This window comes from Eriocheir sinensis, chromosome 58 (genome assembly GCF_024679095.1).
Source record: "Eriocheir sinensis breed Jianghai 21 chromosome 58, ASM2467909v1, whole genome shotgun sequence".
Lineage (NCBI taxonomy): Eukaryota > Metazoa > Arthropoda > Malacostraca > Decapoda > Varunidae > Eriocheir > Eriocheir sinensis.
In genome coordinates this window covers 9,397,511-9,412,699 of record NC_066566.1, presented here as the reverse complement: position 1 = coordinate 9,412,699, position 15,189 = coordinate 9,397,511, and the positions used below count along the sequence as shown (strand labels likewise).

Genomic DNA, 15,189 nt, shown 5'->3' with positions numbered 1-15,189 from the left:
GAGGATTAATCCTCTTCCATTTCCATTAACCCTTTCCATACTGTGACGCCGACGTCTGCGTCACGGATGGAAAGGGTTAATCTCAAGATGACAAGAAACTGAGGGACAGATGGATATTTTTGGCACGATGACACAAACACTTTCAATGGTAAATTAGTGTTGAAAAGCTAGCTGACATCACAAAATTATAAGTTTATGAAGTTTTTTTCAGTGTGATGTATGAAAGCAATAATGTATGAAATTATGTTTGTCTATGTATTTTCTCAGACACAAAAGAGCATTCATAAATCAGATGTCTGATTACCTATATTAGTGTGGTACAATAAGCTTGGTACTCAGGAGTTTTCATTGTAGTGTTCCATAATCACTAAATGTACTTCCATAAGCATATTACTTCAACAAAACCAGCCATCCCAGGTACTCTAGAAAAACAGTATTTATAAGCAATTTGCTCTTAGTCACAACTGTGCAGAAAAGTTCGTTAAGGGAAGATGTTGTGAGCAACTACAATTTTTACTAGCAAAAAACTGACATTTTATGGAGGGCTGAAATTCTACTAGTTTATTTATGCAAGGAAGACTAGCCATCTTTCATATTCCTAATTTAAACAGTCAAAACTAGGTAGACTATAACGACCAGGTAATAGTAACTAATAGAGTACTATATACTTCTGCTGTTTCTTAATTAATTCTAAAGCTCTAAATTTTCTCATTTAATGGGATGATATTTGCAAGAGATATTTGACGATACATGAAGATAATAAATGATATGCTAAAATTCTTAATGAATCCATAAACAACTTGAGGTACTTAATAGAGCAAGAATATACAAAGCCAAAGGTTTGATAGAAATAATGATCCTTTCAATAAGGTGCATATCACTATGACCTAATCAATCACTCTGTAGGGGCATACACCAAGGGGGCATGTTGCCTCTCTCTATGATGCCAACCCCGGGGTCCCTCTGAGCATGTCTCCATGCAGACCCCCTTCTGATCATAAATAAAATAAATAAAATAAAAAAATAAAAAATCCTAATGATTACCTGCCAAATAAAATACTGAATTACTCTCAGTTCAGTGCAAATATCTCAACCATGGTATAAATAACTACTTTGAAACCCTTCAGACTGATATTAGTTTTGTTAAAATCTGAACAACTCTGGTTTCACAGATACATATACAATGCAGCATTTCAAAAGTTCCAGCACCCTCTCAAGGGACTGACCTTAACAATTTGTGGTATTTCATAATCTTTGTAGGAAAAGTCAACAATGATCTTGTCTGTAGTCACCAACAAATTGGGAGAACTTGGGGAAAAAAAACTTGAAGGCTCCCTTTCCAAGCACCACTTGTGTATAAAGCCTTATAAATACTGGAATAACCATTCCATTTATTACAGTCTGCATAACATTGTATGCTAAAAGAGGAAGAGGTGGAGGAGAAGGCAGAAGGGAGGCAGGAGGAAGAGGAGAGACAAAAATATATAGTTTTATTTTCACAAGACATGCCTGCAACAACATGAAGCATTACTAGAAGGTTAAGTCCCTTCCCTTCTTCACTTAGGATATATACTTGGTACCTATATTTACTGAGCTAATGCAGGTGGGCCTTTACCTTCTTAGACAAAATGGAAATCCTCAACCATGTGAACATGTTTACTTATAAGATTTGTCAATTTCTATTAGCATGTAATCTGTCTATTTGAAGCTGGCCAACACATGATTCCTAATACATAAATCTCACATGACTTGTCAACAATATTTTGAGTACAATACAACTCACTTTAACCCTCAATAAAATTGCATTCATACCATTGCTTAACAACAGAGGCACTTATATTGCCCAATATGTTACCCAGAGTTCATTTGCCCTGAAACTAAAAATTTTCATGAAATAACCTTGTGAGCCCTATATAAAATAAAAAGGCATTTATAAGAGTTACATGCACTTCACTAGGTATTAACCATATACTGCAATATTTGATTAACTGCAACGTCACTTTGTATTTGCTGAGATTAGACATCAGAAAAGAGAGAGAGAGAGAGAGAGATTTACATAGAAATTCAGACCACAAAGACCCTAAGGTCCAGACTAGGTGGTCTGTCCTTAATCCTAAGTTTAAGGAGAGAGAGAGAGAGAGAGAGAGAGAGAGAGAGAGAGAGAGAGAGAGAGAGAGAGAGAGAGAGAGAATTTTAACTGGCATGAAAGAACCCTGATTTATAGATATTTTCAGACTTGATATGAAGACATATTGCAGTAAACACTTTAGTGAGTGAAGTTGAAGTTGACTATTATATCAACTATGAGCTGACAATCAACATTTGCAAAGCAAGCAATCCTCAAATACAAGACTCATATTTGTCACTTCTATTTCTTTCACCCTCACACACAATGATCTAGTACTTCTAAGGATCTGCAAGTCAACACTATATAATAAATAAATAATCTTCTTAAGTCTTAAAATCATAATCACACTATGTAACAATGGCACTAAAAATAGTCATCTTTCTAAATATTTATATACTAAATTGAGTGTTATGATACAATAAATTTTATGAGGCAATCGCCTCTTATTTTCTTCAACTCTTTGATGTATCAAGAAATGCAAGTTCATCAGAACAATAAACATATTAATGACTTTGTAACAGCTGTGATCTGACAAAGTTGCAGTCACTCAATACTTGTCTTTATTTAAGAAGCAATGCATCTTAAAATATCATCTGTGAGAAAACTGGATGCAAAGCACTCCCATTCATAATTGAGGCAGCATCTCATAAGATCCCTTTTTGCCTTCAATATACACTCAACTGTTACTGATGTCACACTGAAGACAATGTTGATGTCTGACAGTTCTGCATGGATCCTATCTGTGCATGCCTCAGTCCAGAGGGGCATACAATGTTCAGCGAGTTTATGCATTTTAATACACCATCAGGAAAACCTCTGGGAAAGCCTTTCATAGCAAACCCAATGTACTAGGTGGATGTACCCTTGGCAATGCATGTTATCAACTGTCTGGTTAGACATAAAATTACTGTTTTGATATCTTAATTATTTTCTTAAGAGGAAAAGATGTTTATAGATTATTTTCTGCCATGCTTTCTGTTTACATTGCAGCAGAAACTGTCAGTGTGAAAAGAGATGGCCAAAAGTTACGACTTAGAGGTGAATTCTCAGTTGTACACATAAATGCTGCACTGCCTGGGCTCTTCAAATCATCCATCTCTTGGAAGTGGAGGTCTTTCTAGGTGGAACTCCAGGACTTACACTACCGAGAAAGAGAAAATATTGATTTTAGAAAATTAGACATTTTGAACTTGAGGCTATAGATAGGTAATAATCAAAGTGAATTACTGAGACTGTGTTGTACTGTCTAACTTCCTATGTGGAAACAAATATAGTCTGTTCACATTCTATGTAGAATTAGGTTCATAGAAAGGTCATGCAAATCAAATTTTCTGTAAAATTAATAAAAAAAAATTCTAAATGGCAAAATAGGCAATAGGTGTACTGGTGTGGCTACATGCTGCATGCATGTAGAAACATGATAACAATGAATAAAAACATTATTGAAACACATTTAACAAGTATAGCCAAACCTCAGCATCCGTGGGAGTTAAGTAACAGACACACTCATGAATGTGAAGGATCTGCGGATATCTGCTGATAGATACTTACATACTTAAGCAACAGTCTAAATAGTGCTCAAGAAAACCTGCAGACAACCGAATCTTAATGGGTAGGCGACGGCAAAAAATTAATATTTTCTACTCGGACATTGAACTTCAGGTTTAAACAATTTTGTTACCCTAAAAATGCTCCCAATTTTCTGTGGAAACGGCATGTTGATATCTCAATTTTTTCTATTTTTAATTTGGCTTTATTCGCACTCACTTAACTAAAAAGGGCTCACCATAAAACCCATAATTCGAGCTAATTGTAGGAGGTTGTGGCATAGAGCAACCCACCATACATGCCCTTGGTCATAGTGGTGGGTGAGTGATCTTGAGATTGGCTTTTTTGTCATAGGTGGTGCTGTAAGGTCATGGCACACTGCATTATCTATCCACAGTAATCACTTGTCAAATTCTCTAAAGTAGACAACAAGCGACTCGGCTAGATGCCACACATCACAAGACTGTTTATTTTGTAACAAACACCACCCAAAAAGATTGGAGTTTGAGTAAAAGTAAATATTTTTAACAGCTTTATGGTTATGAGAGGAGTACTCTGATGTACGTTCCATGCTCTTTTCTTAGTCTCAAAATGCAGTGTAATTTTGCCGTTTCTCAGCCACTTCTTGGCTTTCCCATAGCCGAAGCCCACGGGTTAACAAGTGTAGTAGCAAAGATGTGAGAAAATAAAAAAAAACCAGATGGGTGGAGTATTTAGAAGAAAACTATATTAACAAATAGCCAATTCGGATTCAGAGGAGGACGGTCTTGTGTAACTAATCTGATCAGCTTCTATTCAAGAGTAATTGCTATAATACAGGAAAGAGATGGTTGGGCAGATTGTGTGTATCTGGACGTAAAGAAGGCGTTTAATAAAGTACCACACAAGCGATTGATGTGGAAACTTAATCATGTTGGAGGTCTGGGTGGTTCATATTGGATTGGATTGTGGACTTTTTGACGAAGAGAGAAATGAGAACAGTAATCAGGAATAATAAATCAAGCTGGATAGAAGTGACGAGTGGAGTCCCCCAAGGATCGGTGCTGGCTCCGATTATGTTTGTAACTTATATTAATGACATGACAGAAGGGGTGACAAGCTATACGAATATGTTTGCTGATGATGCTAAAATAATGAGGAGGGTGGCTAATGAAGATGACTGTGTAGCCCTGAGCCAAGATCTCGATAGAATAAGCGAATGGTCACGCAAATGGGAAATGACATTTGATAGAGAAGTGTAGCATGATGGAGTTTGGTAGGAGCAGTAGACGAATATCGGGGAACTACTCTCTGAGTAATGAAAGAATCATGAAAAAAACTGAAGAAAAAGATCTGGGAGTGATCATAACAGACAAGTTATCCTTTGGAAAACATATAGACCGGATAACTGGGGAAACATACAATCTTTTTAGAAACATAAAAGCAGCATTTACATATTTAGATGAAGAAATGGTGAAGCAACTAATAACATCGATGATACGTCCAAGACTGGAATATGCAGCATTAGTGTGGTCACCTACATTGAAGAAAGAAATTAGAAAGTTGGAAAGAATACAAAGAGCAGTGACTAAATTAACAGAAACTCTGAGAGAACATACTTATGAAGAAAGACTAGAGAAATTGGGACTTACAACACTGGAGAGCAGAAGAGAGGGGACCTAATAGCATTGTACAGGATACAAGAGGGATTGGAGAAATTGGACAGGGAAGACCTAGTGGAACGTGACAGAAGTGTGACAAGAGGCAATGGTAAGAAATTAAAGAAGAGCGACTGTAGGAGACATCAAGAAATACAGTTTTCCATACAGAAGCATAACAACATGGAACAGACTTGACAAGGAGACTGTGTGTGCAAAAATGATTCATGAATTTAAAGCCAAACTGGATAATAAGCATTATGGAGACTGGACAGCACAAGCCCATTAAAGGAGCTGCCTCGTACAGGCCTACCGGCCTCTTGCAGACTCCTGCGTTCTTATGTTCTTATGTTCTCTTTCCCTGTATTTCACAACTAGGTAAATATACACACACACACACACACACACACACACACACACACTGTATCCTAGTCATAACTTTGGTGGAGCCTGAACTTGTTTTTGGTCATTGTATCTTCTGTGGGCAATCTTTGGTCCTCTCTTATGTGGCTGTGAGAGCCTCTGCCAATCATGACTCATGAACACCAATCATCTGGGCTGCCAATAAAGACATCATGAATTGCATGTATCTCCCTCCCTCTCACCCTTCATGAGGTCTAAAGGTGTGTGGGGAAGATGGGAGAGATGGGGAGAGATTTGTCCCATTTCATTTCCTCTCATCAGTCTGTGATTGAAAACTGAATACGGAAGCTCCCTTCTCCTTTCTCTAATCTTGCCTGCCTCTTTTTTTAAGTGCTGCCTATAGCACCAGTAGGCTCTCTTGAGGGTCCTTCTGGATGATCCCATCATGTTAGTGGCGCAGGCAATTTTATTTATGGTGGCTGCCACAATATACAACTCTTGCTTGGCCCACGCTACACTCCCGGTGCTCCTCTCGACTGAAGTCACTGAGGCTGGGGTTGACTGAAGACCTGGACAGATTGTGGGTAATCTTATACCATTCAGTGATGGCTGAAGATTGTCAGCATCTTGCAGTGGGACTCGAACCTGGGTCCACCTCTGCATGCTGACCACTCAGCCACTGCCTCCCCTCTAACTTCTTTGAGCATTTTACCCCACACATGCATAGTCTACAGGATAGTAAGCTACCAACATTCTAAACAGGAGGGAATGTGTAACAAGAGTGTAGGGGTGGGGAGGAACATTTTTTCCTCTTATTACCTCAGTCACTAATGAGTTTGTTTTCACTAAAGCTTAGTTCAAGACCATCAATAACAATATAACTAAGTAAAACAAAAGTTGTTAGGCTGTGGTAAATGTATTTGGCCCCTACACAAGCAAGGAGGGTACATCACAGGGCAGTTGTAACTAGCTTTAAGGCAGCTTTCACCCAGTTAGTACTAATAGTGCCACACCTTGCACCAGAATGGTGACTCAAATATATACCATATATACCAAGTTGGGGGTGAAAGATCCTTGAGAAACTTTGAGCAGGCAAGGAGGGAGTGTCTGGACAGAGAGAGATGGAAACTCTTCTGCTGTGGTCATCCCCTGATGGGAGATCCTAGGAGCAGGTGTCAATGATGAATGAATGAATGACTATACCAAGTTGGACCTGCCTGTTTGGCCTCCATGACCCTTTAACCCTTGAAGCGCGGGTGTCGACAACAGTTGACAGCTAGTGCCTGGGCTCAAACCGCGGGTGTTGACAACAGTCGACAAGGCATTTTTTTTAATTAATGCGCCGTCAAATTTAATTTGTTTGTGCTGAAAGAGTTCAAGTTGTAAGCAGGAGAAAATACAGATGAAGGAAGATTGTTCCAGAGTTGACCAGCGTGAGGGATGAAAGAGTGAAGATGCTGGTTAACTCTTGCATAAGGGGTTTGGACAGTATAGGGATGAGCATGAGTAGAAAGTCGTGTGCAGCGGAGCCGCAGGACGGGGGAAGGCATGCAGTTAGCAAGTTCAGAAGAGCAGTCAGCGTGGAAATATCGATAGAAGATAGAAAGAGAGGCAACATCGCGACAGAATTTAAGAGGTAGAAGACTATCAGTAGGAGGAGGAGAGCTTATGAGACGAAGAGCCTTAGACTCCACTCTGTCCAGAAGAGCTGTGTGAGTGGAGCCCCCCCACACGTGAGATGCATACTCCATACGAGGGCGGACAAGGCCCCTGTATATGGATAACAACTGCATGGGGGAGAAGAACTGGCGGAGACGATACAGAACGCCCAACCTCGAGGAAGCTGATTTAGCGAGAGAGGAGATGTGAAGTTTCCAGTTGAGATTTTGAGTTCAGGATAGACCGAGGATGTTTAGTGTTGAAGATGGTGATAGCTGAGTGTTGTCGAAGAATAGGGGATAGGTGTTTGGAAGATTGTGTCGAATTGATAGGTGGAGAAACTGATTTTTTGAGGCACTGAAGGACACAAGGTTCCTTCTGCCCCAATCGGAAATGATAGCAAGGTCTGAGGTTAAGTGTTCTGCAGCCTCCAGTCTGGAGTCGTGTACTTCCTGTTGTGATGGTCTTCTATTGAAAGGAGTTGAATAATGCAGAGTGGAGTCGTCGGCGTATGAGTGGACAGGACAGTTTGTTATGGAAAGGTCATTGATGAATAACAGGAAGAGAGTGGGTGATAGGACAGAGCCCTATGGAACACCACTGTTGATAGGTTTAGGGGAAGAACAGTGACCGTCTACCACCGCAGAGATAGAATGGCCGGAAAGGAAACTAGAGATAAAGGAACAGAGAGAGGGATAGAATCCGAATGAGGGCAGTTTAGAAAGCAAACACTTGTGCCAGACTCTATCGAAGGCTTTCGATATGTCTAGCGCAACAGAGAAAGTTTCACCGAAACAGCTAAGAGAGGATGACCAAGAGTCAATTAAGAGAGCAAGAAGAAGTAGTTTCGCATAAACTGTATAAAATTTATGCTTTTTATTACTAAATCATAGAAGGGAAGTCCACTAGCGGTGGAAAACTGTCTATAAAAATGTGTTTTCAGTGATCTTATTCAATATTCCGTACTCGCTCAACCAATGATCATATAGTCTTCAAATTAACGTCAAAGGACAGTTAAGGGTATGTACAGTCGGCTATAGAGGGTAGTGTCACACTGTCCAGTAAATTTCGTTCAGAAAGCGACATCTGGCAACCCCTCCACGCGACATGAAAATTATATCCTATCGAAATCGTACTTTTGTAGTGATCGGTGGTCACAGGTGCATTCTACATAATTTTAAGATAGATATTTATCAAAAGTGCCCGTCGCTAACGCTTAATAAATATTTTTTCTTTAGGCTCTGTCGCTACATTTCAACACGAGCTTTTAGTTTCGGTCAAATTTAGTCAAGAGCAACTCTAAGTTGTTTATCAAACTATGATACATTTAAAAATATACTGCACTTATTAGGGGAGATTGTTATGCCTAAAAAAAAAAAAAAAAAAAAAAAAAAAAAAAACCTTTTTTTTTTTATTAAAAATTTTATACGTAATAATAGGATATAAACGTTCACATGATGATGTCGTCGACCGCGGGCTTTGACAGCGCGGCCATGGAGCGCAGAGGTGAAACGACGCTGGAGCAGCGGTATTCTATTAAAGCCCTTATATCTGCAGGCACTGCAGTTGAACTGTCACATCAGTGGCTGTGGAAACGTTTAATTTTTAATACCTGAAAAAATAGGAGAGAGAGAGAGAGAGGGCGAGAGGCTGGGTGGGGACGGGAGCTATGTCCATCAGCGACAAGCCAAGGGGTCAGCTAGTCAGCGACGCGCTCGCACTGAGCACACACGCACACACACACACACACGTATTTATACTTAGATATTACGTAATCTTCACGGAGAAATGCTTTTAGATTTTTAATGATCTCCTGAATTGTCTTTGAGGCTTTAAGTGACAGGAATTAAGGCTGCGAGTTAAACAGACCCTCAAGCCTATTTGCTGTTTGATGGTAAGGAGCATTAGTCACTGCCTGCCTCTGTGAAGGACAGCATTGCACACGATATTTTCAAAGTTTAATAAGAAAAAGTGTTTCAGACTGCTCATGATGTTTTACCTCATCATCATCATCATGTAGAAGACATTGATTATCGCATTTCTAAATTGAATTCATGTAATCTGGTATATTTCTAACTACATTATATTATAATATAATATAATATTATACAATATTATAGTTTCATGGTCACACACACACAGTACACACTGATACGCGTCATTAACATCACCAGTGAATGCGCCACCGTGGTACAGTTGCCAGATACCGCCACCAGGCTAAACATTCTGAAAAACCATGACACTACTCTCTATCGTCGACTGTACTTTACAATGATACTTCATTCAGTCATGTGAGGTAAGTAGAAGTGAAGATATAAAAGGTTGAAGTGAGGTATGTTTTTGCCTGAATATGCCCGTGTGGGAGGACAGGCACGGCAAAACAACCCTGTGCTTTAAGGGTTAAGGAGAAGGTCAAGTTAACAAATCTAACCCTTGATCAAGCACCAGTACTAGAGGAGTGCACCAGGATGCCTGTACCTACCATATCTGGTGTAATTGGACCTTAACTTCCTAATACCAGCATCACATACTCACCATCAATTGATAAGCCATTTACTGCTATGCCACATTCATCATCAGCAGTTGTATGAGTCGTAGGTATACATTACTCTCCCGTTGTTGGCCATTTTATCAAGTATGCCAGAGACAAACTCCGCCACGTCCATGGGGTCAGCTTTGGAGCGCATCACAAATGGATGCTCAAGAAGTTGCCTGTACTTTGGGCGAGAACTCTCGTCCTTGATGAGGCTGGAAAGGAAAGGCCATTCATGCATTTTTCAAAATACAAAACTAAGAATGAATGCAATCTTAAAATCGTAGTTAACATTTTTTTTTCATGGAATAGATTTCCTTCCAATACTGCTAACTATCAAAACACTTGTATCTTTCATGTATTATAATCCAGAAGATCTGTTCTACTATACTCTTATTGTTGACTTTTTTGTGAGTCAATTAAATGATTTAATTTCTGGTTAAAATACTTTTTATTGTTTTATGTGACTTCTTTTTATTCATGCAAGTGATGTTTCAATTCTGCTCATTAACATTCTAGATGGTTTACTATGTCTAAAAACTTACCACGTGTTGACAAAAGACACGAACTCTTCTGAAAATGTGTTTCCATTTTCATTGGGTGAGAGACGGGGTGGCTCTCCTTGTACCACCTGGGTCAGCTGCTCAAACACAGAGTTCCACTTAGGGTATGGGAAGCTGCCTGTGGCCAATTCCATGAGAGTGATGCCAAGTGACCATACATCGGACCTCACATCATATCCGCGAGCACGTGCAGGATCTATGCGTTCAGGCTGGGAGATTAACTTTCAATCATTTTCTACATTTGTAACCAAACTGTGATGGAAAAGAAAAATATATTGGTAAATCTATCCCTTACAGATGTAACCATGAGTTTTGTAGTTGAGTTCCATTTAACACCAGAATTATTGGCTATAAAGTCAAAACAAAGTGCTGAAAAGGTTTGGGAGTAGTGGTTAATCCCTTCAGTATGTTGATGCTTATGTCCATGTCATGAAGCCTCAGGACAAATATGGTGATATCTACGTTGGTGTCATGAAGCTTACTAGTCCATCGTAAAAGAAACAGACTTTCTAAAATTCATGTCTTTGCTTTATAATGTACATGGAATATTATTATTACTATTATTACTGTTGTTATTACTATATCTACGAATATTGAAATTATTTCCTAGGAAACTTGAACTTTTGTATCTATTTCAGGAAATACCTATTACAGATTTAATTATATCAAATTATGTAATAAGACAATATGAATACCCTCATAGCTCAGTGATGATAGTCCCTAACTGCACAGATGGAGTATTATAAGTCATTAATGATCATCTTTATTTTATTGTCAGGAGAGTGACTCATGTTCTTTGTATTACAGTGTAAATTCAGTTTTGAAAGCCATCTAAATGTCTCGGCAATAATAATCACTTCGTAATACAGTACAGATTCAGTTTTGATAGTCTTCCAAATATCTCAGCAATAATTTGGAAACCCCAAATATATGGCAAAAATGTGTCTGGTCGAAAATAAAATCCAATAAAATAAAAATTGCTGAAAGTTAAAAAAATCTGACTGGCGTGAGGTTTTAAGTACCAACACTGGTGGCTGTTGATTTTTGTTTTCTGCCACCACACCAGCAGTGCCGCACCTTACCTTCTGACTCACTTCTACCTCACCCCTACTCTCTCTTGTGGCACTCTTCAGGGCACCACCAAGGTATGTGTAAGAATATAGAAATCCTAGTAGCCTCCCAACTAGCTGCAGTACACTATAGCCTCCACTCTCCCCATGACTCCACAAGGGGACTAGAATATGGCTGTAAGTGCAGTCAACTTGACTGTATGATTGTGAAGAGAGGAATAGAGAACACTGATGATGGTAGTGTAAAGAACACAGCTGACCCTCCCCTGGGACCATAGGCCTGAGCCAGCAAGTGCCACCTCAACCTCGATAATAAGATAATCGCCCGTTTTTCGTATCTTCCGTATCCCGATCGCTGTCAAACTTTAGTATGTATCATGGTAGGTATGTGTTGTGTGTTGGCTTTGTCTGTGAGGTGTTGCAATAGCAGCTGTTAGTGATAATGTTAACCATACGTGAGGTATCTTGACCGCATCTATCAGGTGGCACCGTGACCTTACCCTCAGTTACAAACAATCATGTGGGATTCGTTACAATATCCACGCCGCCCCTAGGCCAGGAATGAGCGGGAAAAGCACTGGAAAGCCAGAGCAGAGCCAGCCCCGACAGAGACGAGACGTGTGCTCGTCCCCTAGAGACACAAGAAGCAAGGAGACGAGTCACGAGAGCCAAGGGGAGTGATTACTCAGGAATGCTATGTATATATCGTTAAGGCTAACGGAGTTAACGGTTACTTGTTATCTTCTTAACACAGACCAAGATATTGTAGAACTGTTTGTATTGAAGAGTAATTATGCAGGAATTCATGGTCTAATTGAGAGAGAGAGAGAGAGAGAGAGAGAGAGAGGGGGGGGGGTTACCTAACTGCTTTTTCACCCTGTTCACACCAGGAAGATGGTCACCCTCAAGTCAAGGGACATTCTCGCTCCTGTCACGGTCCAAGTGTATTTACACACCCAGTCAAGAAACGTTGCTGCTCTGATCACGGGGCACATGTCATTCTCGCTCCCTTGGCAGGATGAGTCACACCACTGTTTACGGAGGACGTGAGTTTTCACAGGCAAAGATGGTGGTGATCACCATTGCAAAGGATGAAGGAAAAAAATGAAGTTGGAAAATTAAGGGTGTGGGTTCATTTGATCTCATAAGATGGAGTGAAGGGTAATTCCATACGCTATTTCCTAATTTGACTGATGATGACAGTAAATATTACTTTAGAATGAGTGCTGGTATAAAATACTATCCAAAGCTGAAAGATACAATACTTCTATCTGTGAGGGCTAAAGCAGGACTGGAGAGACTGTTGGTGGCATCCACGTTGTTGGGTTTGTTCCCGTCACAGTCCAGCCAAGATAACCTTTGAATGGATTGCTACTGAAGAGCAACCAGACCATGACATGGCCATTATTGCCAATGTGGATACTACCATTGAAATACGCGTAATAATGTGACCAGACCGTGAATGGACCATGACTTGATCGTGACCATCACTATGGTGTGAATTGAGCTTTAGGTCCCCTTCACACTATACTGACTCTGAGCCAAGACATCCCGGTGATTCTTGGATATGACAAGTCGGCTCTCACTCTCCAAGAATGGGAGTTTTTTTGGGTGACTTGTTGTCTGCTAGTATGATTGCCAACTGTCGTCGCCTGTCTGGGACCATTTGCCCAACTAGTTACCACAATCAGTCTCAAGATGAGTCTCATCAGTCATTTTTTGAAATGGCGCCGTGTCAACAACAACAACAACTCTGCTGACCGATTGGCTGACAGTCACAGAAGGTCTTGACGACAGTCTTGCAGATGGTCACCAACTCTCGGTAGGACTGTCTGTGAACTATTTGGCCAACAGCTGCCAAGGAGTTGGCCAATGGTCTTCCCTACAGTCTTTCTGACTGCCGCTGAATTCTACACAGAATTTTAAAAGGCTATTTTTGCCACAGACGTCTTCCCAGCACTCTCCTTTTCATGGGTCCTGGGGTATGTATAATGGACCGCATCTTTCTGTTGACATTCAACCCCAGAAGGAGGCAGCAGGAGTGCGTGCATGCTGTAATCATGCCCAGGAGTTGGTTTGCAATTGCTAAATGAAAATACAAAGCTCCTGATGGACACTGTGAAGGTAGTTAAAGCCCATGGGAGAATGAGCAAAAAGAAGAGAATGTTGCAACGACACACGTGGGCTTGCTCCTAGCTGCTCCACATGATGTAGGATGACATTTTTGATAAATTAATGGGTGAAATGGAGTAAGAGGACTCCACATCCAGCGAAAAAAAATAGTTGGCCGACACACTGCCAAATGGTTAGTCACTGCCTTAAAATAGTCTTGGGACATGCAGCTAACTTGTTGGCAGTAAGTATACCGCTAACATACTGATGTGTCTCAGAGAGAGTTTTTACCTATTGACTGATACAATGTAACAAATAATTTTGGCACCCTGTTAAACGCACTAATACATCTTGGGGGTACATATTATACATCAATGGATTTCTAACAAGTATGGAAATACTCATAATGTATGTTCGTATAGGTCTGAGGCTTTGTGACTACATGGGAGCAACTGAAAGAAGGTCAATATCAAAATTTCATAAATTTCCAGAGCACTGCCTTATAAAAATGACCTTGGCCTTGTTCAAGGACAGCCATTTGTTAACACCTGAACTACCTCCTAAGTACCTTTGTTCATGCCAAATATCAGTGATTGATTATGAGTAGTTTTGATGAGGCATTTACATATTTGAAAATAAAGAAGTTTGAAAAAATTATCTTATTTTATCTTTGCCATTTTACTGAAGTGTGTTCCCATGCATAGATTTTGGAAGATTTTTAGTATGAGTTAAAGGAATATGTAAGGACTTGAAAGAAATTGGAAGAAAACTTTTGTAATTTGTTTTGGGTCCAGCCATAAAATGACTGGACCAGTTACTTCCATACTAAGACTAGAATCTGGAGACTTTGAAAAGATGTCTGTTGAAGTACCACTTATTGAAGCATGCTCAGGAGGCATTTTGGATAAGATTTTGTAAACAAATATGAAAAACACACAAGAGAATGAAATGAGAGAGGCATGCGCAATGAAGAAAAAAAGGAGGAAAAAGCACACGTGTGCTGCGTGTTTTTAGTGCGATTATAACTTACCAGCTGTATTTCTATATATATTATTTCCAAATACTGCATATGTACAAATTTTGGGGGGGGGAAGATAAGCAATTACATGTATCTTGAGCATACCATATATAACAGAGACTGCCAGTATATCATTCCACAGATTCAATAATATTCATGATAAAATCTGATTTTGATCAACATCTTTTATCAAATTCTTTAACTTTAATTTACCCAAAATAACATTCTCCATAGGTGTTCCTTAGCATGTTTCTTAGGGCACCTATTATGACCTATCAAAAACAAAAATATACTTTTAAACAAAGACATTTTCAATACTAACCGCCATGTAAGGTCGACAACCAGCATCTCGAGTCTTGGCGATGGAGTCCACCAGCTGGCCAGAGATACCAAAGTCACAGAGCTTTATGTTGCCTCGCTTGTCCAGCAAAATGTTTGAGGGCTTCACATCTCTGTGTATTATTTTCAGCTTCTCCTTGAGGTAATTTAATGCTGTGAGAGTCTGAAAGTTACCAGTAACACAATTTTATACAAAATAGTACACGATAAATTATTGTA

At 39.7% G+C, this 15,189-nt stretch overlaps 1 protein-coding gene across 5 annotated transcripts in view; it reads right to left on the bottom strand.

Moving 5' to 3' along the window:
* Positions 1 to 1,477: 1,477 nt before the first annotated feature.
* Positions 1,478 to 15,189, bottom strand: part of LOC126985135 (dual specificity mitogen-activated protein kinase kinase 4-like) — a 66,712-nt gene continuing 53,000 nt past the window's right edge. For all 5 annotated transcript variants that reach the window (XM_050839679.1, XM_050839681.1, XM_050839680.1 and 2 more), the window contains 4 exons: positions 14,954 to 15,133; positions 10,414 to 10,640; positions 9,871 to 10,083; positions 1,478 to 3,269 (listed from right to left, as the gene is read on the bottom strand). In XM_050839679.1, coding sequence (XP_050695636.1) covers positions 9,912 to 10,083; positions 10,414 to 10,640; positions 14,954 to 15,133 — 579 coding nt within the window. In that variant the 3' untranslated portion in view covers positions 1,478 to 3,269; positions 9,871 to 9,911. The remainder of the gene's footprint in view (positions 3,270 to 9,870; positions 10,084 to 10,413; positions 10,641 to 14,953; positions 15,134 to 15,189) is intronic.